This window comes from Silurus meridionalis, chromosome 24 (assembly GCF_014805685.1).
Source record: "Silurus meridionalis isolate SWU-2019-XX chromosome 24, ASM1480568v1, whole genome shotgun sequence".
In the NCBI taxonomy this organism is placed as follows: domain Eukaryota; kingdom Metazoa; phylum Chordata; class Actinopteri; order Siluriformes; family Siluridae; genus Silurus; species Silurus meridionalis.
The window spans coordinates 7,920,759-7,945,870 of NC_060907.1; the positions used below are offsets into that span (position 1 = coordinate 7,920,759).

The 25,112-nt window shown below is 39.4% G+C and overlaps 1 protein-coding gene across 1 annotated transcript; it reads right to left on the minus strand.

Annotated features, from left to right (window-relative positions):
* Positions 1 to 725: 725 nt before the first annotated feature.
* On the minus strand, positions 726 to 20,377 carry anos1a (anosmin 1a). The gene is made up of 14 exons (XM_046837893.1): positions 20,043 to 20,377; positions 16,830 to 16,877; positions 9,932 to 9,994; positions 8,803 to 9,025; positions 8,102 to 8,286; positions 7,542 to 7,671; positions 6,527 to 6,735; positions 5,337 to 5,478; positions 4,678 to 4,788; positions 3,986 to 4,074; positions 3,694 to 3,865; positions 3,365 to 3,582; positions 2,251 to 2,395; positions 726 to 1,997 (listed from the first exon to the last, which is right to left on the minus strand). Exons 1-14 carry the CDS (start codon positions 20,220 to 20,222, stop codon positions 1,948 to 1,950), a joined length of 1,965 nt encoding a protein of 654 aa, XP_046693849.1. The 5' UTR covers positions 20,223 to 20,377; the 3' UTR covers positions 726 to 1,947.
* Between the last annotated feature and the right edge of the window lie 4,735 nt (positions 20,378 to 25,112).

The following is a 25,112-nucleotide window of genomic DNA, read 5'->3' on the forward strand; positions in this document are numbered from 1 at the left end:
CGTTATTGCGTTCTATCAAAGAATCACGCGCTGGATTTTTGATCGCGTGTAGTCTGGCCACTCTCACACTCGGGTGGAAACAATAGACAGCTTTTTAGCCAGCGTATAGAGTGACACATGCGTGCACTTTTTCGGCGCACACACACCTCCGGCGAAATCCTACACGCATTGTTGCAGCTCAGGGCTTTTTTCCAAAAGCAGTGCATGCAGATGCAAACATGCATGCATGCATGAACCTTAATAAAGAGGAGCACAGACTTGACTAGTGAAGCCCCAGGTGTGTGTGTGTACTTATGCACATGCGCACACATATATGTATCCCAGGGGATTTGCTTTGTTTGCGCACACACACACACACACACACACACACACAAACTGTACACATACAAAAGACTACAAATAGAAACCAGGAGAATGAGCATGCTTTAACAGAGCACTTTTCCCTGTGTGTGTGTGTGTGTGTATAACCCAAGTGAGATCATTATATAGAGAACAGATAGCACAGTGTGTTAGCCATGATGGGATTTTAGTTTGGCTGGGAATGACAGCTTGCCTTTATCACAGAAGAATGCAGTATATCTCAGTGTGCCAATTCTGAACACTGTTCTGATGGATTATGGATTCCAGGTGTAAGGAAATTTTTATAGCCGTTAGTCAACTGAAAGCTTGAAACTTGTATCGCTTTTAATAAAATAGCAATAATATGTGCAGAGGGACAATATGGATTAGGGTGTGGGGATTTTTTTAATAATAAAAAAATATGTACAGTACACTTTTTAAATCCATGGGAATTTACAAATCTATTTTATACAAAACTCCTCACAATGATGCTTATAATAGAAGGAATACACAATCCATTCTCTCTTTCACGCTCACACACGCATACACCAATATTACACAGCTGTAGCAAATACAAATAAATAAGGACATGTAGTATATACAAGAATTACATGACGGACAACATCTCACAACATGAAAAGCACATGAAAAACAATACTCTGTTTCTGTGCTTTAGGGGTGTTACGGTTTGGAGTTTGCGCACTATGATGATCATGGTGAAAAAAATATAGTACTGTTTGACTTTTTTTGGGTGAAAATTCGAAAATATCTGTAGAAAAGTCCGACATATTTGAATTTATCATATGGCGGCAAGAAAAAATGGTGCAGAGACCAAAGAAAATGTATTTTCAGCAATATTTGAATTTTTTTAAACTGCACCGTGAAAAAACATAAAACCGTAGCAACCCTATTGCACTTACAAGGAACTCACACAGAATCGATAATGAGCACAGCGAACATGAATCGCAATTTGTATAACTGTAATTTGACACATAGTAAAGGTGCATGCCCACAAATCAGGAAGGGGGGGGTTTAAATATACATGCAATCACACACGACTTCACTTCATTTATGGGTCAAAGCAAAACTTCTCACCACATGCAACACTGGACCTGCAGACACTTTTATAATTATTTTTTAAACACAGATTATGCTGAGGTGAAGGTTAACAGTCAGTCTGCTTTGTCGGTTAAGTGCCATTGAAATAAAGGAATATCAAGGGTTAAAAAAAAAAAGACCGAAAAGAAAAAAAAAAGAAAAACAATACAAACTCACTCAGGTTTATAGTTGCATATCCATTTATGATCATTACTTTACTATTTCTTTCCAGTTTCTATGGTTTTGTTTTACCAGTGTCCGTTCCTTTTCTTTCGGCTCTCTGATAGATGGAAATCCTTTGTCGAGAACGTTTGGGATGGAGTAACTGCTTTCACAATTTTCTCCTCTTGGCTCTCGCAGAGCCAGATGTTTTCTCATTGTTCCGATCCTCTTAGTGAATGATCCACTCAGTGTTCTTTGGTTCTGTCTGTTCTTTGTGTTCCTGAGGAGATGGGTTCGGTGGGGGAGGGGTGGATGAAGGGGTTAGGATGGCATGTTCCAGTGTGAGCTTCAGTGCTGTTCTATGACTGACCTCAAATGGTGCTTTTTCACCTTCGGTTCTACAAAAAAACAGAGTGGGCATTCAGTTAACCAATGAGGGGAAAAACATCTGTGCACAGTTTCTCATAATTATTTAACTTCATCTTTGTCCCACTCGCAAGATACCAAGACTTCTGATTTAAAGAACTGTTTCAGATACTGCTATTAGAACAACCTGTCAAGCAAGAAGTCATTCATTTCACACACCCACAGACCATCAGTGTGTGGAATAACTGTGAGCTGACATGGAAATTAGTGTTTAAATAAGCTTACTGTAGTGTAGCACAGGCCTGGCATGGCCTGGAGTCTGGAAAGTTCTGAATGTTGTCGGGCCCTGACCTCCAGTGGTGATCACTCCCACCTCCAGCCTGTAGAGAGACGCCAGCTGCAAGCCGGAGACAACCAAAACATTTCGTTCCTAGACGAGAAACAGCAAGAGGGTGAACAAGGTGCAAATACAGAACATCTGAACTATCCAAGAGCCACTGGAGTCAATATTTTCTAGTGGAGCAGCATTTTAAGTGGCGTAGGTAAGACATCTGCTTGCAAACAGTCTATTAAGAATCTTTTGAAACATGGCAACCAGCATTACTTCATAGACATGACTGAAATGTGTGAACGAGCAAAAGCAAGTCAACACAAATCATACACAGCAAAACAATCTGCCACTATGAGAGAGATACTGTATATGTACACGTTTGCCTTCATTAAACACAAACTAATGCTGCTTTGCCATTAGCCTCGCTTTCCCATAGATTTGTCATCAGTAATATTGATTGGCTAAGGATCGGGATGAGGCCTAACGCTGGTGAGCATGAGCTTATCCACATTGTAGCAGTTTTAGGCAGAAAATCAAAATCACTTGTCCTGCTTGTGGGACTTTACTCTATGAAACTGCAGATAATGTGAAGTGAAAGATTTTCAACATGCATCTCCTTATATTTGGTCACAAAAAAACTGGTAGACAGATAAAAAAGTGTTTAACCTTACTTGGCCCTTTTCTAAAAAGTTAAACCTTTTCAACATTGGATGCTCTATTGTGCCCAAATAAATGTAGATGGCGACACGTTTTAAACGCGCCCACATTGTGTCACATATTGCCTTGCTGTCGCTTCACATATGATTACATGTAAAATATGCATTGGTGGTTGAGCATAAACAGGGCAAGTGTGAAGGCAGACTCAGATCTCCTGATGCTGCATTCATCTTATGAACAAAGACAAATTACTCTGAACTACTTTCTTTAGTAATAAAAAATACATGGCTGTGCAGTTCTGGAAGTTTAACAGCCCAGGTTTTTGTATATGCCTCAGTATATGACAGTTAGGCAAAACCCACCAAAACAAATAGTGCGGAAACTGTAACGTAGAGATGATTACGGACTTACTGGAGGAAGGATTTGGGACTGAGAGATGAGGCTGTTCGCCTGGTTGGTTTTGTGTCTCTCAGCTGTAACATCAGCCCAGGTGACTTGGTAACCTGTGACCTGCTGAGGTGGTCGGGTTACAGCTACCACCCATGAGAACAAAGCTGTTACGTTGCTGTTATGCACAGAGAAAGCTGCAGTAAGGTTCTCTGCCCTTGCCTGGACTTTTGCGGGAGTAACTAAAAAAGAGGAGAAATAATTGCATATATAAAAAAGTTCAAACATGTACTAAATCATTTAAACCTATATAACATACACCTCTACAATTTTTACAGGCACTGCTGACTAACCAGGATCTCCAGGGCAGGTAATGGGCTTGGAGCTCTTTCCTTGAATGGTTGCACATGGTGGGGTGGAGAAGGTGGTGCTTTCTGCTTGTGCTCGGCTCTTGGACCCAACTGCCTGGATAATCACTTTATACTTGCAGGAAAACTGAAGACCAGGTAAGCTGGCGTAATTCTCCTAAACACCAACAACAAAAAATTATTAACCAAACACAAAACTATATCTATCTTGACATGCTGAAGTCTGTTCACCCCATACCTGTGAATTCATGTGAGGTAAGACATATTGAGATACTACCTGTGTAAAGAGCTTCTCTTGGATTCTGCTTCCATTGTGAGAACAAAACTCTGGGAACCACTGCACGCGGTAACGGCTCACGGTCGGGTCTGGTGAAGAAAAGACATGGTGACTTTAACCTTGACGTAAAGTAAGATGGGGCTTGACTGAACCAAATACAGAACATATGCATCGTACATGCTGAATCTATAATGTGTGCCGGTTTCTTTGGAGTATCACTGTAGATAAAGTACCGAAGTGATAAGATTTCTCAAATCTGCTTCTCATTCATTTAGAAAGATCATAACTGGATCTGAATTGTGGACAACATTCCAGTTTTATATAAAAATGATTTATGAATTGTCCTTGGATAACTACACAAAGCTTTTAATAACATAAAAGAATGAGATTAAAAAGGCACCATACTCTGCAGGGTTCGTTTATCATTCACTAACCGTCGCTGTTTCTTTCTAAGCAGACATGGTCATGTTAGCACACGATAAAGAGGACAGTGATTTGAATAGACTTCTGTACCAAGTGGAGAGGCTGCTATTGTTCCTCCTTTAATCCTGATCCTTGACTTTATGATAAGCAGTTTGTTTACCCAAAGGCAGAACTATGCTTTGAGGTAGCGGCCTTTAAAAAAAAAACTAGCGGAGGGTTTTCCCCCGTAGACCAGGTCTGATGAAAGACCCAAACCACTTTTCTCTCACCTCGTTTCTTCCAGTAGACTCGGACCTGGAGTTGTCCTTCCTGGTAGAACGGTGTGCCCACATCCAAAATATCAGACTGACCTTTCTGAAGTACAGGGCTAGCTGTGGGTTCTAATATTAAAAGAGAAAATTACTATGATTATAATAAACATAATATATATTAACTACATAAGGTGATTGAAGATTAAAACACACAATGTATTATTTCTATTGATATAATTTATCTTGTTACAAAGAGTATTATTTATGAAAGACTTGTGTATTAGCAAAGAAAATTACATCCACAAGGAATACATGAGATGTGCCAACATTGCTAACATGAAAAGCCTAGCAGCCAGAAAGCAAAAACGTACTGTAAATACCATATATATATATATATATATATATATATATATATATATATATATATATATATATATATATATATATATATATATATAAATAAATGCTCCCAAACATACCATTAAATGCAAATGACATTTTATAACAGGTAAATATTATCTGCATAAACTGGAAGACAATAAAGGAAGATTCCCAAAATAGTTTAATAGAAAGAAGTATAATAAAAGACATTAAGACAAATGTCAACCCATCTTCTACTGTCTGCATTTAACAAGTCAGCAGCCATTTCTGAGATAAGTGTGTAATTGAGTTTTTACCAGTTTTTGCTTGCTGTGTCGAGAAGCGAAGGATAGCTTTGGAACCCTTGAGAGGAAGCTGCTCCCAATAGGACACTGACTGGATCTCCAGTGTGTAACTCCTGTCCTCCCTCAAACCCTCAAGCTCCACCGAGTTAGAATCCTGCACACCCAAACAACACACACACACACAAACTTTGAACTGCTGAGATGGGAACATTGGAGGTACAAAGAATAATCAGATTTCTAAGAATGAACCATTATTATACACGCCACCTGAATGCACAATGAATTCATCACACTTAGTGGACTTGATCATTAAATGTATACAACATGATAAAAAAAAATATATTATTATTATTATTCATTTATTTATATGTATATATATATATATATATATATATATATATATATATATATATATATATATATATATATATATAAAAATATCAGGTGAATAAGGTTCTTTTGAGAACTGCGTTTATCATTTTATACAGTATGACTCATTTTGTATGATGTAATTCCACATTTGTATGTGGTGTTCCGGTATGGCCTTGGTAAAACTAATTGCATCATTTTCTTTTTGTAATAGTAGCTTCAAATGCAGTGCGGGAGGTTCCCTATTAAAGCAGGGTTTTGATGTATCCCAGTTCATCCAGTGGTTATTAAAAAGAAAAGAATTCACTTAACAAGAAAATGGCAACAATCCTCGCTGAAACCTTCTTTAAAAAATGCAGCATGTACATAAAACACAAACATCGTTGCTGCCATCCCCAAAATGGCTGGGGGAGGAAAAAAAACAAACTCCTTAAAAATGATCTCACTCAAAGGAAAACAATTTGGTTGTTATTAAGAGATTTCCCACTCTCAAACAAAATGAGAATTGATATGCTGTTTTTGGCCGTTTGCCGGACAGACTCGTGAAGTGCGGCCTTTAGCCGGTGGGTTTGATGCAATATGATACCCTCCTGGCATTCAATTTAAGGCTTTTCATGATCAAAGGCAAACGCATGAGTTGTTTATCTTACGCCTTTTTGCACTGTTATACTTCATTTGTTGTGGCTCGTTGAATCAAAAAGAAAAAAAAACGAGAGGGGGTTGTGGATCGGCTGGCTTCCAGCTAGGAAGAACGATTTACACTATGCTTGGGGAATAAAGAGCTACAGGATGAACCCAAAAGTGAGAATGGAAGAAATGTGAGTAGGAATTACCCCACTGATTGTCTTTCTCCTTTTGACTTTGGAGGCCACTGAGTACCCTCCCTCACTGAGCGCCATGCTCCACGACAGTTTGTAGTGGTGCACTGGGACATCTGGGTCTGCTGGAGACACCCAGCTAACGTGCACCGATACCGACTGGTCTGATCCAAAGGTCATGTGACTAACCTGTAAGTCAGAGGGTGCTGGGGGCGGGGATGGATCTGTAAGAGTCGAATGACAACGTGGTAAAATATGAGCGGGAAAATAATGTTTCCTCTGCCACTCGTCCCTGAATACATACCAGAAATTATAAACATATACCATGTTATGTGTTTATTGTTATTTTGCTTAAAAGTGTGCTTAGACTTCCATTAATAACTTTAACTTTTTAACATTTAACTCTTAAATTCTGTAAAGCTGCTTTGAGACAATGTCCGTTGTGAAAAGCGCTATAGAAATAAACCTGACTTGACATAATAAGCATATATACACATCATAATCATCCTTTAATCACACTATCTTCACTGTCACTCAAAATGTCACACTCTGGTACCACCAGAAGAGAATGGGTTTACTTTTTCCATGTCTGGTTGCTTTGCTTCCTCATATTGTCTTAGAGGTTTTCCTCATTCTGACTTGCTCATTAGGGATCCAAATCTACACCGGATTTCACAGAAGCTGCTGTGTGACACTGCCTATTGTTAAAGGAACTATAGAAATAAACAATTCTGTGTGAGCACTCGCATAATGGAAGGTACAGGAATTGCTCCAGTGTTGTGAAGTTGGAAAAAAAATATTTCTTTCCTCTATCACCACATGAGCGCTTACAGGTTTTAGGTTTGAGTAACATAGTCACTTATTTTAGTCAATTGACAGAATTTAATACTTTCCCTTTAGACTTAAGTTAAAATATATTGTTTTGAGTGAATTGGTTTTCGGTTATTTTCTCAGTTCAGGTAAATATTTCTGTCAGTGGTATGTACACATGTGATGTAAAATATGAATATTAATTTTTTGTTTGTTTTACCTTTGGAAGCTCTGAAGTGTCTACTGGGGGTGGTGTACCCTCTTGTTCCATGTACATTGACTGCTGCTACTCTGAACTGGTACCAGCGGCCTGGGCGAATATCAGCCAGCCACACACGTTCTTCTGAGGTCTACATCAAAAACACAGGATTTAGTACAACAGACAGAAAGTAGACTTATCTCAAAGAAGAAAGCATGAATCAATCAGTCAATAGATGGGTGGATAAAAGGATAACGGATCTACGTGTTCAACCACACTGAAAATAGGTACCAAAACATATCTTCCCAGGTGCAGAGCTATATAATGCATCTTTCATGTAGGAATGTAAATATCGTGGCTTTAAACGTCATACATTAAAGGACCACCGTAGTACCTTTTGAGGCTACGTTTACTTTTCTACCTTTGCTGGATTCAAAGAATTTTCCAGAACAGAAAGAATGCAGGACATAATACTCGGTGAGTGTTCACAGCTCAAACCATATTCGCTCCTTCAAATCTAAGCACCCTAAACATGTTCCTATCTGTCCTTGGCTTATACAAACAATCAAATACACACACACCTGTGCTACCACTTCCCAGTCAGTTGCACCATCCTCGCTTGGGTGAATGCCATAGTTCCAGCGCCTCTGAAGAACATTCAGCACTGGCTCAGCCGACACGTTGAACTTGGACGACCAACGGACCTCCAACACACCAGATGGCATCTCCTCAAACACTAGCTCCTTCCTGGGCTTCAGAGGTGCACCTAGTTATGGAGTAAAATTAATGTCAGTTTACTTTTAAGTTTACTTTTAAAGCCTTTTAGTGTTTCCCTACCTCAAAAACAAAAAATCTAATTTTTACATAGATTACGAAGTAAAAGTCAGATGTTAAACTAACACTGGAGATTCTTTCCATAAACAACTTCAGTATCATATCATCTACACAGGTTGTTACTACAGAAATGTGAATGTTATAATAATAAGCAAATTACCATAAAACTGTGAATTGTTTTTCAGCTGGACCCTGTTCATATTTCTGAATAAAGAATGAAGAGTCGTGACATATTGTCAGTGTATTGCATTTCCTGGTGTTGTTTTTTTCACGAGTGTCAAGCAGAAATCCAAGTTTTTAAATTACAGGTTGGCAGGAAAAAAAAAAAAAAAACAGGAGTGAAGGGAGGTTTTTGTGGCAGCACCAAAATTATTTACATACAGCATGAGGCTGCATTCGAGACACATGTGTAGAATGACATTACTGGAGGGCATGTGTCGTGTTATACCTCTGTAGAGGTTTCTTGGCGGTTGGCACGTGTGTCCGCAACCATTGGCGCAGCACTTCTTGTGTCCTGGGCACTCGTTGTCCTCCTCGCAGCTCTCTACACAGGCGGCTGCGAATCCGCTGGCTCGTTCTGGAGCCGGACATTCGCCTTGTTTCAGCGCCATTACAGAGCGCAGAAACTCGCAGCTCGTCACGCACTCACCATGGCGCTTGGCAAACACACGCTGGGGCAAAGAGGACACAGGAAACTGCATCAGCACAATCACATACATTTGCTTTTTAACATGACCTTTCATTTGGCAATTAAAGCATGAATAAATATTACAACACTCGAGTCCAGGAACATCTCTGTTTAGCCATTTAGGCCAAATCGTGGCCAGTGAAAATAATTTCATTTATGATTTATGAGAAATGTTGTTAAAGAAATGGGCAAAACCCTCATAGCCGGGAATGAATGATCGCTAAATTTGACATCGTTTATCATTACATCATCCAAAAAAAAAAGACAAGTTGAACCTTGTATTTACTGCCTGTTTGTGTGTTTGATGTGCCATGCATTTCTAAGTAGTCTGAGCACTGAATTATTAAGCAAGCCCTATGTGTATGGTACTAATAGTGTTCTTTCTTTTTTGGCAGTAAATCTATGACCAGAGTCGAACTGGTACTGCATGTGTTATTAATATAACAGTCACACTGGATGAAGTTGTTGGCACGGATGCAGGTATCAAGATGTTTGAAAATCCCATTGTTCTTGTGATTTTATGAATCATGTAACAGGAAAGGAGAAACACTGCTTAGCCAAAAAAAAATAATCGTTTCGCAATTATACAAGAAATTCACGCGCACACGTACTTTTAGAACAATTACAGGATACGCAATGTCAACTGAACACTGTAGGAAAGGGAAAAAAAAAGTTGGAGTTTAATAAAAGGAAGTTAATTTAGAGGATTATTATTGTCTGTTAATATGGAAGCCAAGTCTATCAAAAAAAGAACAATATACAATCAGCAGGATTTAAATACCCGCAGCAGCAGCGTCAGCCGTTTTGAATCGGAGATCGCTTTTATTTTGCTTACTAAGTGTAGAGTAAGAACAACCTTTGAAAATGTGAGGAATTCAGTTGCCAGTACCTCGCATGGCTCTCGACAGGATTCATCCCTCTGTTCCCAAGATTTTTTGCACGGCTCCAGGCACTGCGCACAGACGGGAGAGAGCGTAAGATTAGTCTACCCCCAGCAGTTTTTATAGAAAAGACACATTGTGGTAAAACATTGTGGCGCTGTTGTTTCTATAAACTGTTTAGTCCTGATTTTCTTTCGGGTTCTCTCTGAGGTGACAAAGAAAGGAAATACTGCGCTTGAGCCTTCAGCAGCATTTGACATTTACATTTAGCAATTTAAATGTACTCTTTATTCTTGTCCCAGTAATATTTCTTGACATTCTGCTCTCTCTCTCTCTCTCTCTTTCTCTCAGCCTCATCTCTGGTGTCCTCTATCCAGTCACCCCAAGAGGAACACTTCTCCTCCTGCATGAGTGAACAGGGGTCTGTGTGCCTTGGGGGAATTCGCATTTCCAATTTCATGCTGTATTAATGAGACGTGCCAGTCACTTCTCCGTAACACTGTGCTTAAAGCGAAAGTGAAAATAGCTGGGATGCACAATTAATCATGCTTTAATTGTGAACACAAGCTCCTTTAGTTAATTAAGCAATATGGTTTATATTGACTGAAGCTTCACACTCATGCTTTAACTGTCAATTGGTTTGCACACTGCGAGGACATATTTAATTACTGACATGTACTTATTGATTTGAAATATTACCCATTCCCACATTAAAACCTAATATATTTATACAGTCGATTTTTAAAAGCCATTTAAATATTAACCATTAGTCTTTTAGGCTTGTATTTTTATTCATTAAAATGATAACAAATGGCTGTTTCATTGGTTTAATGTTAAAGCTATTATTTAAAAATATGAACCATTAGCTGTTTACCTGCTAATTTGTTGCTTTAGGTTTTTTTTTTATTCCGTTTATTATTTATTTCTTTTATTCCAATTGTGTTTTTTAATACATTTTCATTTTTAAAGTTTTTCTATTCTGTTTTTAATTATTCTTGAACAATTAATTTCTCAATTTTTCCGCTTTTTCCATAACATTTTGTGTATTTGCTTGTTTTAATGACCTTGTCTGCATTTTATTGTGTGAAATGTCATCTATATAATCAGCTCCTTGTTAAGTACAACAGTGACTGTTTGGAGTATCATCAGTGATCGTGTGCCTGCTATATATTCACATTTACATATGTATAAGTTGAGTGTGTGTGTGTGTGTGTGTGTGTGTGTGTCTGCTCACAGCACTATTTAAAGCCAAACTTTGTTTCCGATTGTGAATGGGAAAAGCCGTTTATCACAGAGGGCAGACATTTAAAAGTGTGCGTGAGCAGGTTGTCGGAAACTATGAATAATGGCAGAGAGGCTGAGGGGTACTGAGAGCGAGCAGGACTAGCCTGTTTTATAGAGCGCATTGTGGCTAGGAACCTGCTGAAAAAAGGCCTGAAGCGAAAGCACTCTAATCACCACAAACACCCTCAGCACACTGGTGGAAGATCCTGCACCCTGCCTATGATTCCCATGTACACTCCCCTCATAAATATAGTCGTTTTCTGGTAGCTATTTAAATGGGTTTAAATCGTTATATCCATCACTGCCTGTAAAAGGCAGGTATGTGTTCAGTGTTATAAATGACGGTGTTTCTACGCGAATGATGAATACAAAAGAGTGAATAATGGAGACTTATGGAGACAAATCAACTGAAGTGATTAATGCTCCTTGGAAAAATCCATAGCCTGGGATATTTTTAATTCATGTATTTGTTGGAAAGTGGTTTCAGTAACTGAAGAGGGAAAAATTATTTTTTGCTTTAAATAAAACGAGAGCTTTCGCTTAGTGTGTATGTGTAGATATAATGTTGACATGATGCACCTTGCAAGCAAAACTGTCCAGTCACCTCACAGTTAAACACTGGCCAGACTCAAATCTTTTTGTGAGCAATCTGAGGACAGAATACCACAGCTTAAGGCTGAAATGCTTGCCAGCGACTTTTTGAAAAGGAAGCAAACAAAATGTTTCATGATCATATACTAGTTGCTTTCCATTATACTTTATCCTTCACCAATATTTTGCTTAGTCAGTTGGATTTCCAGGCAAAACCCAAGACTGGGCAGCACATTGGGGCATTCGCAGTGGACTGCACTTGCTAATAAATTTTATAATTTGTTCACTCCTGCTAGCATCACAAATCCTTATCTGTCAAGCCCCAAAGGCAGAAACACTCAGTTTATTGCTTTGTTCCTGGTGTGATCAGTTTGATCAAACTGACCTTGTTTACAGCCGAACCTGCACAAACTTAATCTCCAGGCTTTACACTATTCATAAACCTCTCGCACGGCAAACTGCTGTCTTGATAGACCACTGTATTCTGGAGTACATTTTAATCTGTCAGACTCTGAACAGCGCAGCACTCAACTAACTCAACAGCTCTCTCAACTTGAATATATCACCCTTATATGATGCATTCCACATTCGGTGGGGAAAACCGCAGGACCTGGTTATTAATCACACGCACCCCAGCCAACTCTTTGGCCCTGGAGGATTAAAACCACTGGCCCTGAAAAACCTGAGACTGCAGTGATCACCTTTCGAAAATCACCCTTCAGCTCGTGCCAAGCTTTCACACGAGGCCCTGCTAATCCACTCGGACGATCCTGAAAGCGCCGTAACCGGTATTATACCCCAGCGCCGGTTAGTTTTCCGCCCCATTTCAGGCGCAAATCATGCATTCCTTTCCACGCTGCAAAATAAAGGTTATTTAAGAGCAGCAGACAGCGTTTAAAAAAAGAGGTCACTCCAACAGCACACTAACGATCTCTACCCTTAAATCATTTTGCACCTGCGCTGTTCAAATACGTCTCATCGTTCTCAATGCCTTGATAAAATACAGCATCACACCTTTCCCTCTGAGACAGTCATGTTGTTCTCCTTGGTTGCGTCATTCTTTATCGCCAAGTATCTTGCAGTTTTCCCTACGACTTACTACTGGTCAAAAAGGGTTCATTTGTTTTTTCACTGTCAGCTCCTGTGGCATCAAGTTGATCGTGCTGTCTTCTGCTTCACTTGTAAGTCAGTTTAGATAAAAGTCAAATTTAAGTGGGCCAGCCATTCAGGATATGTAAATGTCTGGATTATTATAATTTTTATTTGTCATTTCCTAAAGGACATGTCGGTTCAACAATCGCAAACCCTACCAAAGATTAAACAACAGTACTCCAACCAGCAAACAGGGCTGAACAGTACATTGGTTTTACATGTCCAGCAGGCTAGCTAATGAATTTATGATATATCCACCCCTGATGATCTGCACTTTCACCAAGCGTGACTCTACAAAGCAAATCGGAGACATTTCTGGCTCTCTGGTTAGAACTGTGAGTTGCTTTATGAACCAAACCGCATCAGCACAGTCCATGCATAATGCTAGCTCTAGGTAAAGAGCAGAACGTTCACTCCAGGGTTTAAGACAAACTGTGATGGGAGCCAATGAGTCAAACGGAAAGCCAATGTTTTGTTTGTGGTTTGCATTTGAACTGCATTTGCTTTACAAAGTTTCTAGGTGAACTTTATTGGGCCCATTTCCATGTTTAGCCTTTCTAAGATTCTCATTCGTTGAGTGGCCACAAATGAATATGCGGACGTACTCACAGCAGCTTATAGTGTTCTCACAGCATATACTAATTATTCTGCTGACATTTAAACAAGGGGCACTTAAAAGGTTGGGGAAATGTAATGACATTCAGTGAAGTGCAGATTGACAACGGATTTTCTTGTACTGTTAATGACTCTACAGGCCGTTCAAATGGGCAAATCTCTGGATGCACAGGCTGCAGGCTAATCCCTTTGGAGTGCTGCTTAAGTGCTGCTATTGTGTTTCTATGCTTTGGCGCGACCAACTTAGTGGTGGAAAGTGACATTTAACATTAGTTTTACCATTCAACATATTAGACAAATGTACATTTTGATATGGAGTGACTAGTTTTCTTTGGGTAGACATAAAAGAAGAAATTGGCTCCAGTCAATATATATATATATATATATATATATATATATATATATATATATATATATATATATAAAGAAACAGAAGTAATAATTCTCTTTTTCAGTTTTATATTGGTAATGTATTTTATTTGTTTGTTTATTTATTTATTTACTTATTCAACGTTCTAACTGTTAAATTATTGATTTTGTAACAATTTTTGTTTGTGAGATTATTTGTTATTTATTTATTTTCTTTTTTTCCTGGTTGTGAAGTGACTGACAGCCTTAGGATGTGAATGTGTCTGAATCTGGCTCTACATAGTCCCTTTGTAAACACCTTGATGATGATTTGCAATCTAGACAACAAGCCAGCAGGATGACAGTGTGATAAACAATGTATCAAAAACAAGAGCCGACTTCTTGCTTTGCGGAGGGCATGCAGTGGACTTGCTGCCAAGTCAGAAAGTCTTTAATCATGCAGATGCGGACACTCTGTTCTGGGATACTGCTCTCATAAGAGTAATTGACATTCAGAGGCTGTGTACACCTGAACACAAGAACGGAGGAAATTTTAAAAGGCCTCTGGAATATAACTCTAACCCACTTGTGTTATTTTGGGAAGTTTTTATTAAGCACAAAGGCTCCAGACAGAGAGTCATAAATAAATTTGGTTCAACTTATGAAACATGTTGTATTCACATACTAATTACTCGCCAACTACACTTTCGAGGAGTAAAGTGATTCCTAATTAGCAAAAGAGACCTTTTAATTATCTGATTGAAGGAGCAGCATGAGATAATAGTACAATTAAGCCTAGTTGAGTAGGTGCAGCCTGGCCTACTGGCAAAAGCTAACGCTGTTACCACCGACACACTGCCTTTTAAAAGTCTATTTGTCTCTGCTTGATGGAGCTCTAAACCAATAAGCCTCTGCTAAAATGAATAGAGAGGAATTGCTGGTATTTAAAGCGAATTTGAGAAGTGACTCTCTGGAGAAGGCCCTGAAAATGTGTGGAACAGTCAGCCAAATGTTTTCATGGATGGAAGGAGGGAGGTACGACCTCTGGCTGTACTGTGAGACTACTCAGGGGGTGATGTGGGAAAACATGTGCGTCAACAGAGGGAGAAATGTCTCACCAGTGACAGCCTGTTTAGGCAGTCTGCTATAATCGGGAGGAGGGTATGACTCCGGTGACACTTTCCTCCCATGTTTATAGTAATCTTGACCCTAGATCAGCTGGTGAGACATTTAAGGGGTTTTGGGGTTTAAGAACTGCCATGTATGTGCACTGGATTCTGCTTAAAAAATATGCAAATGTATGTGTCAAATGGAGACAGATGAAAAGAAAAACAACACTTTTATTAACCATAATGTACATCAGCAAGAGAGATAGAGATGGCGCTTCATATTTTGAACTGAGCAGCATTATAATGAGAATCGGGTGGAAAAGCAGGAGCAGTGTGCTGTGGCCCTATACAATGCAGACCGACTATTATCGACCTGAAGTTGGGTTTTTTTTCCAATAACAGCATACGATTAGTTTTAATCCTCTAAAAACCAATGACCATTTCTTTTTCTGCACAATGTTGTAAAATGTCTATTGAAGACGTTATTAGAGTTAAAACAACTATGATAACAGTTTGTCGAATTGTTACAAAGAAACTGTAAAACCCTAAAGAACACTTTATACCTCTGACTGTTACAAAGCATCTGCACTGAAGAATCATACAGAACCATACAAACAATTAAACACAGGTCCATGAACAAAGCAGTTACTATAGAAACAATAACGTTCTAGAAAGAGCGTATTAATAAGACCTTGTGAATTTGCCTGTGATTATAGCCGGCACTACTTTCTGAGCTGCTGTAACTAAAAATAAAACCTCAAGCTAACTTTGGACCAATCAGAATTGAAAACAGCATTACAAATTCAGCATTACTGCTTTGTTGGCAGTTTGTTAGCAAACTTGTATATTGCAATGCATATCATTGGATATGAAAATATGTTTGAGAATCATATGATATGTTTGCAATAACACCCGCCCTTAATTCCTGGAAACTGTGTAATAAAAGCTGACAGGGATTAATTACAGACTGGAAGCAGCATTTTTGCATTACGGGTTAAGAAAATGGGCCTGATGGATTTGCACCAAAGCTCTTATTCATCCTAATATAAATATGGTAGCTCGGTGGTTAAGGTGTTGGACTTTTGATCAAAGGGTCATAAGTTGAAATCTCACCACCAAGCAGGAACTACTGGGCCCATGAGCAACTGCTCAGTTGTATTTTAGACATAAATGTAATTGGACCTGGATAAGGGCGTCTACCAAATTCCATAAATATTTTATATAATTATATAATGTTATATAACACAAGGCATTTGTTAGATTTAATGAAACCATGAAACTGCATTGAATTTTTAGACTCAATGCCCAAGGAAGCTTGTGCTGAATATATAATACTTAAATATGTGCTTTTATGTTATTCTTTCAAAATGTTTTATCAGTCTGTATAAAGGTCATGTAACTATCGTATCATATCCTTAGCCACTAATCATTAATAAAGATTGACGTAAAACCATTGACACATTTCTGTAGTCGTATGCAGGATGTGTTTACCGTGTTTTCTACACCTACACATTGTATAGATGAGTACATATTTTTGAGCACACATATTTTTGGCATGTCTTTCAATCTCATTTATTTCACACTGATTAATTTTCCAGGAGCTCGGCCAATATATCACACGTTCACGTTAGGGTTTAAAGCGGCTAAGAATAATGGTCTGCGTTAAGAACCGTCACGACGCTCTCAGCGTGATGTATGATGTCATTATGGCAGGCGGGGTGAGCGCACCCATGTTTTAAAATGACCGATCTGTGCTGGCTTTGAGTCAAGCAGCAACGTAATGCTGCGTAATTTTGACAAAAATTACCTTCGCGCATTGCTTATGGCCTTGACACCAGCCCAGGGATCCATTACTCTGTAGAGAGGGAAAGAGAGAAAGAGATACAACTTGTTATAACAATTTAAGAGGGGGAAAAAAAACAGATTTAGATTTATGTGAAACATGGAAATTCAGCTGGGATGGGGGCTACTGTTAAACTGGGGCTTTGTTAAATAAAACATTTGGCTTTAGTTATATAGGATGCATTTCTAATTTCTGTTATTGTGTATGTAAAAAATGACAACCTAATAAAAATAAAATAAAATAAAAAGTTAGTTGCATTGCACAACAACATGTGAGTAACTCTGACCTCTAAATGAACCTGATCAACATTCACCTTGGGAACGCTTTGAATCACTCAGAGCTCAGTCACCAAGGTGCATGTGCTGTTAACCTCTCATAATCTCTTATCACAGAGTTTGTTTACATGCTATATCTCGTAATGATCCTTGGCGTGACGGGAACCGTCACAAATACGTGAGTCTTTTTTTCTTCTTCTTCTTACGTTTCAACAGGACGATTTCTCCGGCATACAACGAATCAATGCGAAACAAACTATATGGATGATTTTATTCCTCATGCATCTTTAATTGGACCTGCAATGGGGACGAGCCAGAAACATCCTTTGTGACCAGTGAAGCAGGATCAATAGCCAAAGCCTCAGGCAGGAGCATGGTGTAGTTCATGTTTTTTGAGCCATAAACGTCATCCAAATCTTTTCCACTGAATGGAATGATAGATGAAGTTGAACAGAAATATTGCAGTGAGATTTCATAATGTTTAAAAACCCTGTCATTGTTTGAACATCGTTTCGTCTGGTTTGTTTTCTGTTTGAGAAAAAGCGATCAAATAAGGTCTGTACTGAAGTGGAAAAAAAACAGGAACAGCTTTAACTGGACACTGGAGACTCCTTCCATAAACATTTGCTGGCAGAAAAAAAGGCATTGTATTAATGATTATTTTCTTTTCTTTATTAAATAACCTGGTTTTATTGTTGATTATTGCACATGTATTGCATATAGCGTCATCTTTTGCATTAACAAGCACATTTATATAAACCTGTGAATCGTCCTGTCAGAGCTGCTGTTACTGACTGATCACATTTGAAAATTCTGTGGTACAAGGTTAAATCAGACACCTCGTTTTTTGGATCGGATATTTAGATAATGGATGAAACCTGCTCAGCCTGGGCAATAAACAGACCACCGTAAAAGCTTGCATCATTTGCTTAATCTCTGATCAGCATGACCCTCTAAACCCTCGTGACCTTGACAACGGCTCATTGAATAAACCCATTCAAATGAAATTTCATGGTCACACTTTCTATCTCCTATCTGAATAATTGACAAAGTGGCCTTCGTCATCCTGAGAGAGATCTTTAGAAGTGGGCGCTGTAGATTGTGGTCACTGGCAAATCAAAGGGTTTCACAGAGGGATCTCCAACCCAGATGGCCGTTCTAAGAACACTGGCTGTTGTTTGAGCAGAACAGCGGTCTTTCTTTTCACTTCCCCAACAAGCATCACGTCCGCTTTTGATAACGTTGCCTAGATCACCGAACCAAACAAGATAAGCTTGTGCGGTAAGTGACACCGATGTGAGCCGCCTGTGTCGAGGGTGTTTTTAGACAGGTCTGTTCAGACAGGATGACATCATGGGTGCTCGATTCTGGATAAAGGTCTTTTGGCTTCGGGATATTGTTTTTTTTTGTTTTTTTTAAAGGATATGGAAATATAACACGGGATTGCCTTCTTTGGCTCTGGGCCAACTTCCCATCACAAAGATTCAAAGATAGAGCTACAATATAATATATACATTATAGTATGGATTTGTCAGATGAATAGAAAAAGATTGCATGCGCAGTTTTTCTCCTCGTGTTCAATCATGCCAGTCTGTACAGATTCTGAGGCACAGCTTTCTCGAAAGGGCATGCTAAATGAGTCTGGCTGCACTTGTGGGGCAGCTGCTGTTCAGTGAAAACAACATAATGCATGATTATGCTGCAGAAGAAGAGATGAGTAAAGGCATAATCACAATAACAAAACCACACAAAAACACACACATGCTGTATGGATGCTCAAATTCGCAAAATCAACAATCTGCCTTCGGTCCTTAGCTCAGTTTACAGTTTGTGAACTTTTTAGACTACTCTAAATTTAATGTGCCAACAGCACTGTGTGTGTTGCGTCCTGTGATAAACTGGATACCCTTTTGGGATGTTTTCCCACCTTGATCCCATGTGGGTTTCAGCTGGGTTCCCTAGTTTCCTCCCAACTCTCAAAAACAAGCCAGGACACAGACACAGACTCTAAATCAAATTTGTCGGCATCAATGGTGTATATGATGCCCTGTTATAAACTGGTGTCCCTTTTGGGATGTTTTCCCACTTTGCTCCCCATGTGGGATTCATCTGGGTTCTCTAGTTTCTTCCCACCTCTCAAAAACAAGCCAGGACATGGATAGGTACACTAAATGAAATGTATCAGCATCAGTGTTGTGTATTGTGCCCTCTGATAAAACCAGCATCCCTTCTGGGTTTTCCTGCCTTGCTCCCGGTATTCCTGGAATAGGCTCCAGGTCCAACATGCTAAAGCGCTCTCTGTAGATGAATGTATGAAGACAGACACAAACACATACGCAGATACACAATAATCCATGGCCTTAAAACAACCTGTTTGTTATACGATGTATGCAAACTGTAGTTATATATTTGTTTGTAGGTTTGGTACCAGGTCAACTTTATAGCAAATTTGCATAATTATTTGATTGTTTGACAGCCTAATTTTCTTTTAATATATATTGTATATTTAACATGCAAAGTTTACATTTATTGTGTATGTTTTGTACATTTTAATTACTTTTTTATCAACACTTGTGCACTAGCCCTTTTACACTTGATGTGAATTGGAGCAAATTGACAAAATAGAGAGTTGTTTCATTTTTTGTTTTCATTTTAAAAAATGCATCAATGAATTTGTGATATTTTAGAAATGTGTCCATTTGGAAACCAAATATACATTTCAAGGACACTGGTAACAAACAAGAAGAAGAAAAAAGATGCTATTTTAGACACTTTTTAGAAACAGTTTTCACTTTATATAAACCTACGCAGACCTACAATCTTGTCAATTATCTTTATTTATTTATTTGTTTGTTTGTTTGTTTGTTTGTTTGTTTGTTTGTTTGAGAAAAGGAAGTTTTACCTGAAAGTGGGTCGGCGCGTGAGCGATGCGCGCGCTGTGAAGGCTGAGGCACCTGGCGGCGCACCTTGCGCGAGAAATACCGCTGAGAGCCGAGGACGAGTCCTGCCTCCTGCCGAGCGCAACTCCGCAAAACAGCGCCAATATAATCCGAACCGGGACGACGGGACCCATCATGCGCATCTCTCCGGAGGAAGAGGTGGAGGGAAAAAAAGTAAAGAGAGAAACAAAGCTGCTGTTTGGCTCCAAGTGTGTCCTCACTGTACAAGCGTGAACGCGGATTTGCGCAAAGGCGACGGACGATGCGAGACTAAAAAAACTTCAATCGGTGTGAAAGGAGGCGGGGCCAAAGCATGATCTCTGACAGGCGATTGGCGGAAATGTGCACGAGGGGGAGGCGGGGGTTGGTTGGAGGCGCTGGAGACGCGCGCGCGCTCTCAGGTGCCGGCTTGTGCTTGCCTGTGCGCGTGCAGGACCTGAGGACCTGATCAGACGCTTTCCATACAGAAGTTACTTACACAGGACTTTAGGAAATAAAACGAGATCAAATATTTGTATATTGCATGTGTAAGTCTTTTCAGTAGAGACTGCAATAGATTTGTAGAGTAATTTCAAGATTTTTGCATTTGACATATTATGCAATATGTCATTGCACAGGTCCTGCACAGGCCCTATTCCTGTTATATCTGTCGCCCTGATAGTGGGAAATAACCGTCTCCGGCCAGAGTTGAGAATGTATTTGTAATTTCTCCAGACGATTTGTCTCACTATAACCTACAACTTGGAGTAGGAGAAAAAACAATTTAATTGCTGCCCTCTTTTGGTGACACAAATGATAGCACTCATCTCTGATACGTATTAGATCATATAAATATACACTTTTGTGAGGTAAGAAATAAATGAGAAAAAAATCCAAAGACCTGCAAGATCTAGTCTGCTTAACTCAAAACAATGTGTGTGTGTTAAATGTGTGGTATGGGGTATGGGGAATTGTTTATTTGAGCTGTTAAAAGCCTAAGTGCCTGTGGTAAGCAACACTGCCAAGCAATGCACGCATTTTCCATTGAGCCTCAGCTTTGGTGCTGAAAATACAGCTCTGTGTATGTGTGTGTGTCAGACAGAAACTCCAGCAGCCTCCCTGGCCAAAATCCCAAACTCTGAGCCTCGACTCGAAGAAGGCAGTCAGGAAGCATCCAGGGAACCCCACAACTATTAACGGCCTTTCGCCGGTAGCTTAAAAACAACAACTGGTTTTATGTGCAGAGTAATTAAAACAACCACTACCATACGGCATGGGGTCTCTCTTGACGGCCTGGCTATGTGCCCTTGCCCAAGGAATGGAGCGAAACATGACGTGTAGGAAACAATGAACAAAATACTACACGTTTTTCACTCTGGCATGCAAGCTGGCGTAATGGATTTGCACCCGACGAAGGGGGAGACCCCAGGGTGTTAACAAGATGTGCCATTTTTATGAAGAAGCTGAGCTTCCTGGTGGCTGCAACAGCTGTTCCATCATCGGTTTACCATGTTATTTGTACAGGTGGTGCATTTCAAATCCAAGTCCTCCTTCCATCAGGCCAAGGTGACATCACACCTCTGTAATCATCAGCAGCTGATTATCACCACAGTGTAAGCATTAAAGATAATTATTCATTTTGAGGAACTTGAATAATAATAATTATAATTAACGTCTTGTAATTAACACATTATAATGAAATGGTAATTGTAATGAAAGTCTGAGTTGACGTCTTTGGTTTAAGCTTTCTAACACTTCCCACAATTCCTGAGGCAAGTAGTATTCCAACTTCAGTCGAAGACACGCAGCAGCGCTTAAGTCCTTAGTCTGTCCAGCATTTTGGCCTTCATAGCCTCACATTGTGCACAAACAGGTCCAAAGCTTTTAAAGGTTTCCAAATTGTAACGCTAATACAGCTTGCAGAAAAAAAAAATCTCCTGGAATTGCATGATGGACCAAAATCTAAAAGGAATGTTCCACAACACCTTGTGGAATCTGTGCAGTAAACAAATGTGGCAGTTTTGAGAACAATATTAGACGGACCCCATTAGTGGTACTAAAATTAATACCAATATTAAAGTTAGGGTATTTCATAAAGTGTTTCATTTTAAAAAGAAGTAGTAAACAGTTGTACTGAACAGGGGTTTTGGTGGTCCAGCTTCTTGAGGTGAAATGCCATTCTTTAAAATGTCAAATGTATGTTTTTCCGGTACATAAATGTAACTGACTGTGACTGACTAATGGTCTGTACCGCTGTAAATGTGTGGAAATGTGTGGAGGAAACACTGAGGCAGTGTGGGGTCCCGTTGTTCGTTGTTTCTTGTGGAACACGATTCGGCTTCCCCCATGTGCCTCTCTTGCTTCTCGGGAAAATGCCTGTGCTTGTAAAGAAGAAAGATCCGGGGGATCCTCACAATTTATTTGAGCTAAGAGGGGTGAGGTGGTGGTGGTGGTTGGGGAAACAAGGTGGTCGCCTACATTAGTTTTTTTTTTTTACTATGAGAGTTACCACTGGAAACTTGAGTTTACCTGTGTAAACATCTATAAAAAGTGTTATTTTTGGAAATGTTGGTATGTTGTGGGTTTAGCACATAAGTATAAAATTGCGTTAGAGGAATAAATGGCATCATGACTAACCATGAGCCTGCAATGATTAGTTCCAGGCCTAATCTAACACGCACCACTTAATCTAGGTCTGAAGTAACTTCTAAATAGTATGTTGAGGTGTGTGTGTGTGTGAAATGGAATAAATATGATCTGTCTAAAGTAAGTAAATATGTTGACATCTGAAACTCCACTTTAGAATTCCACAAGAGTTGCCATTCAGTTTAAAGATTTTGGTGCCATCTGGTGGAATTAAATAATATTAAAGGATCATTCTTTTTTTCAGTTTTGGAGATTTACATTTTAATTTCAATAGTCTATAACAGGTATAGTTCAAGAAATAATTGGTTATTTAAAGATGCAGTCTTTGGGATGGCTTGTAAACATTGCTGTTTATTTTTATTATTATTATTTTTTTTACAAGAGTAAAATAAATACAATGGATACCTTTATCACAATATGCATTTAATTTACACCATTTATTTGTAATGTAATGAAAATAAAAATCACAAAATAATTGTCAAATCACATTATAGAAACACTTCATGCAGAGACGCTATTAATTCTAGTAGTTTGATAAACATTTTAAATGGTGTGTAGTGTTCAGTGCTTTTACTGACACCAAGTGGCCAAAATATAGCACTACAAAACATCTGTTCCATGTATTTGAGAAATACAATGGTTTAGACTTGTCTTATATTTCTATTTTATGAATTCACTATTCATCTAACTCAGCTGTACTTCAATTAATACCTTTAAATGAAAAGTCACAAATCAGGTTTACAATGACAAATTCTGCTTTCTTTTTGTAAAGACTCTGAAAGTTCTGATATTAAACTACAGCCAGTGATTATGGAGCCATAATGCTTTATAATATGACAGATGGATTATATAAAAAAAAAAAAAAAAGCTATTTGTTCTTTCTGCATGGCACAGCATTTTTGGAAAAATAAACTAGGATGATGAAGTCAATATTGCATTGTCAGCTCTCGAGGGAGTCAAGTGTTAGTACTTTAGCCGTGTGGCTATGCGCTCCCGGAGAGCGCTCTCCGAGGAGAGTCCTCTCCCTCGTGGCTCGGTCCTGTCTTAGCAGAGGCAAAGCGGCACCGGGAGTTGTGGGGCTCACAGATATTGCAAAAGGCACAGAGATGGATGAGTTCTCTCCGGCCTCTCCTGCAGGGTCTGAAGGATTGAAGCTGCGGGTTGTCTCCACACGATGAGTGTGTTGCAGGCATACCAGGCTGACCTGATACGAGAAATAGACGAGGGATTCAGCTCTGGGGCTGACAATTTAAGGAGTTACATCGTGCTGCGACCTAACCCTTAGGGCCACCAAGGAACGGTGAGGGCCATAGAACGTGATACGTTTCCTATGCAGCACCCAGAGGCTGAGGCCCGTGATTTGACCCAGCGTGCCTGTGTGGGACCATTGTGTTGGTGGCTCTATCTGAGCCCCTCTTTGAGGCTTTGTCTAAGGTGGCCCTTAGGTACCTGTCGATAAAGACCGCCTTTTTCTGGCAATATCCTCCCTTAAGAGGGTCAGGGACCTATAGGCTCTTTGCATGGCCCCATCTCTCCTGGAGTTTGCCCCTGGCATGGCCAGCGCTTTTCTCTACCCTAAACCTGGGTATGTGCCTAAGGTGCCTATGGTTTCCTCACAACCTGTCATACTGCAGGCATTCTGCCCTCCTCCTTTTCTAGCCCCCAACCAGGAGAAGAAAAATCGACTGTGCAAGCAATAAACACAGGATGAGTCCATGGAGAAAGTCAGAGCAGCTGTTTGTCTGCTATGGCCTTTTTCCGGCCAATAAGCAGACTCTCAGCAGATGCATAGTAAATGCTAATTCCCTATCTTTTTGAGTCCTCTGGTCTTCCCACTCCTTTGGGAGTCGAGGCTCATTCCACCCGAAGTATGGCAGCCTTTATGGCCTGGTCCGCTGGAGTCTCTCTTCAGGACATATGCAACGCTGCAGGTTGGTCCACCCCATTGACCTTTGTCAGGTTCTTTGACCTGGTCAGTATGGTGTGATTGGACACTCGTTCCCAAAGCATTGTGATGCAGAATCTCGTTCCCTCAGGGAACTATTGTTACATACGTAACCTAGAGACATTCAACAGCAAGCAGAACATTTTGAGAAGAATAAATAATGTAAGTGATGGATGAGTATCTTGCCACAACACGTGGCATTATATGCATTATTTTTCTGAAGTAGTTAAAAAGGAGGTTTTGGGCTCATGATAATTTATTAGATATCAATCAGTGTTTAAATCATGAAAATAATTTTATTAATAGGTTGGTGTTCTAAGAGTAACTTTTGAATCTTTTTACATACACTGAGTTGATTAAGCAAAGAGTCTTGTGATAAAGATTATAATAGGATCATTATTATAATATTATATTATTATATAATTCTATTATTATTTTATATATTCTATATTCTTTTAGTCTA

What these genes read in the sequence shown, in the direction of transcription:
- anos1a (XM_046837893.1), bottom strand. Translation starts at nt 20,222, where the DNA reads ATGCGCATGATGGGTCCCGTCGTCCCGGTTCGGATTATATTGGCGCTG. An exon ending in GCCATAAGCAATGCGCGAAG is followed by an intron (nt 9,995 to 16,829) that starts GTAATTTTTGTC and finishes GTCTGTGCGCAG; the next exon opens with TGCCTGGAGCCGTGCAAAAA. An exon ending in GCCAAGAAACCTCTACAGAG is followed by an intron (nt 8,287 to 8,802) that starts GTATAACACGAC and finishes CTCCATAACTAG; the next exon opens with GTGCACCTCTGAAGCCCAGG.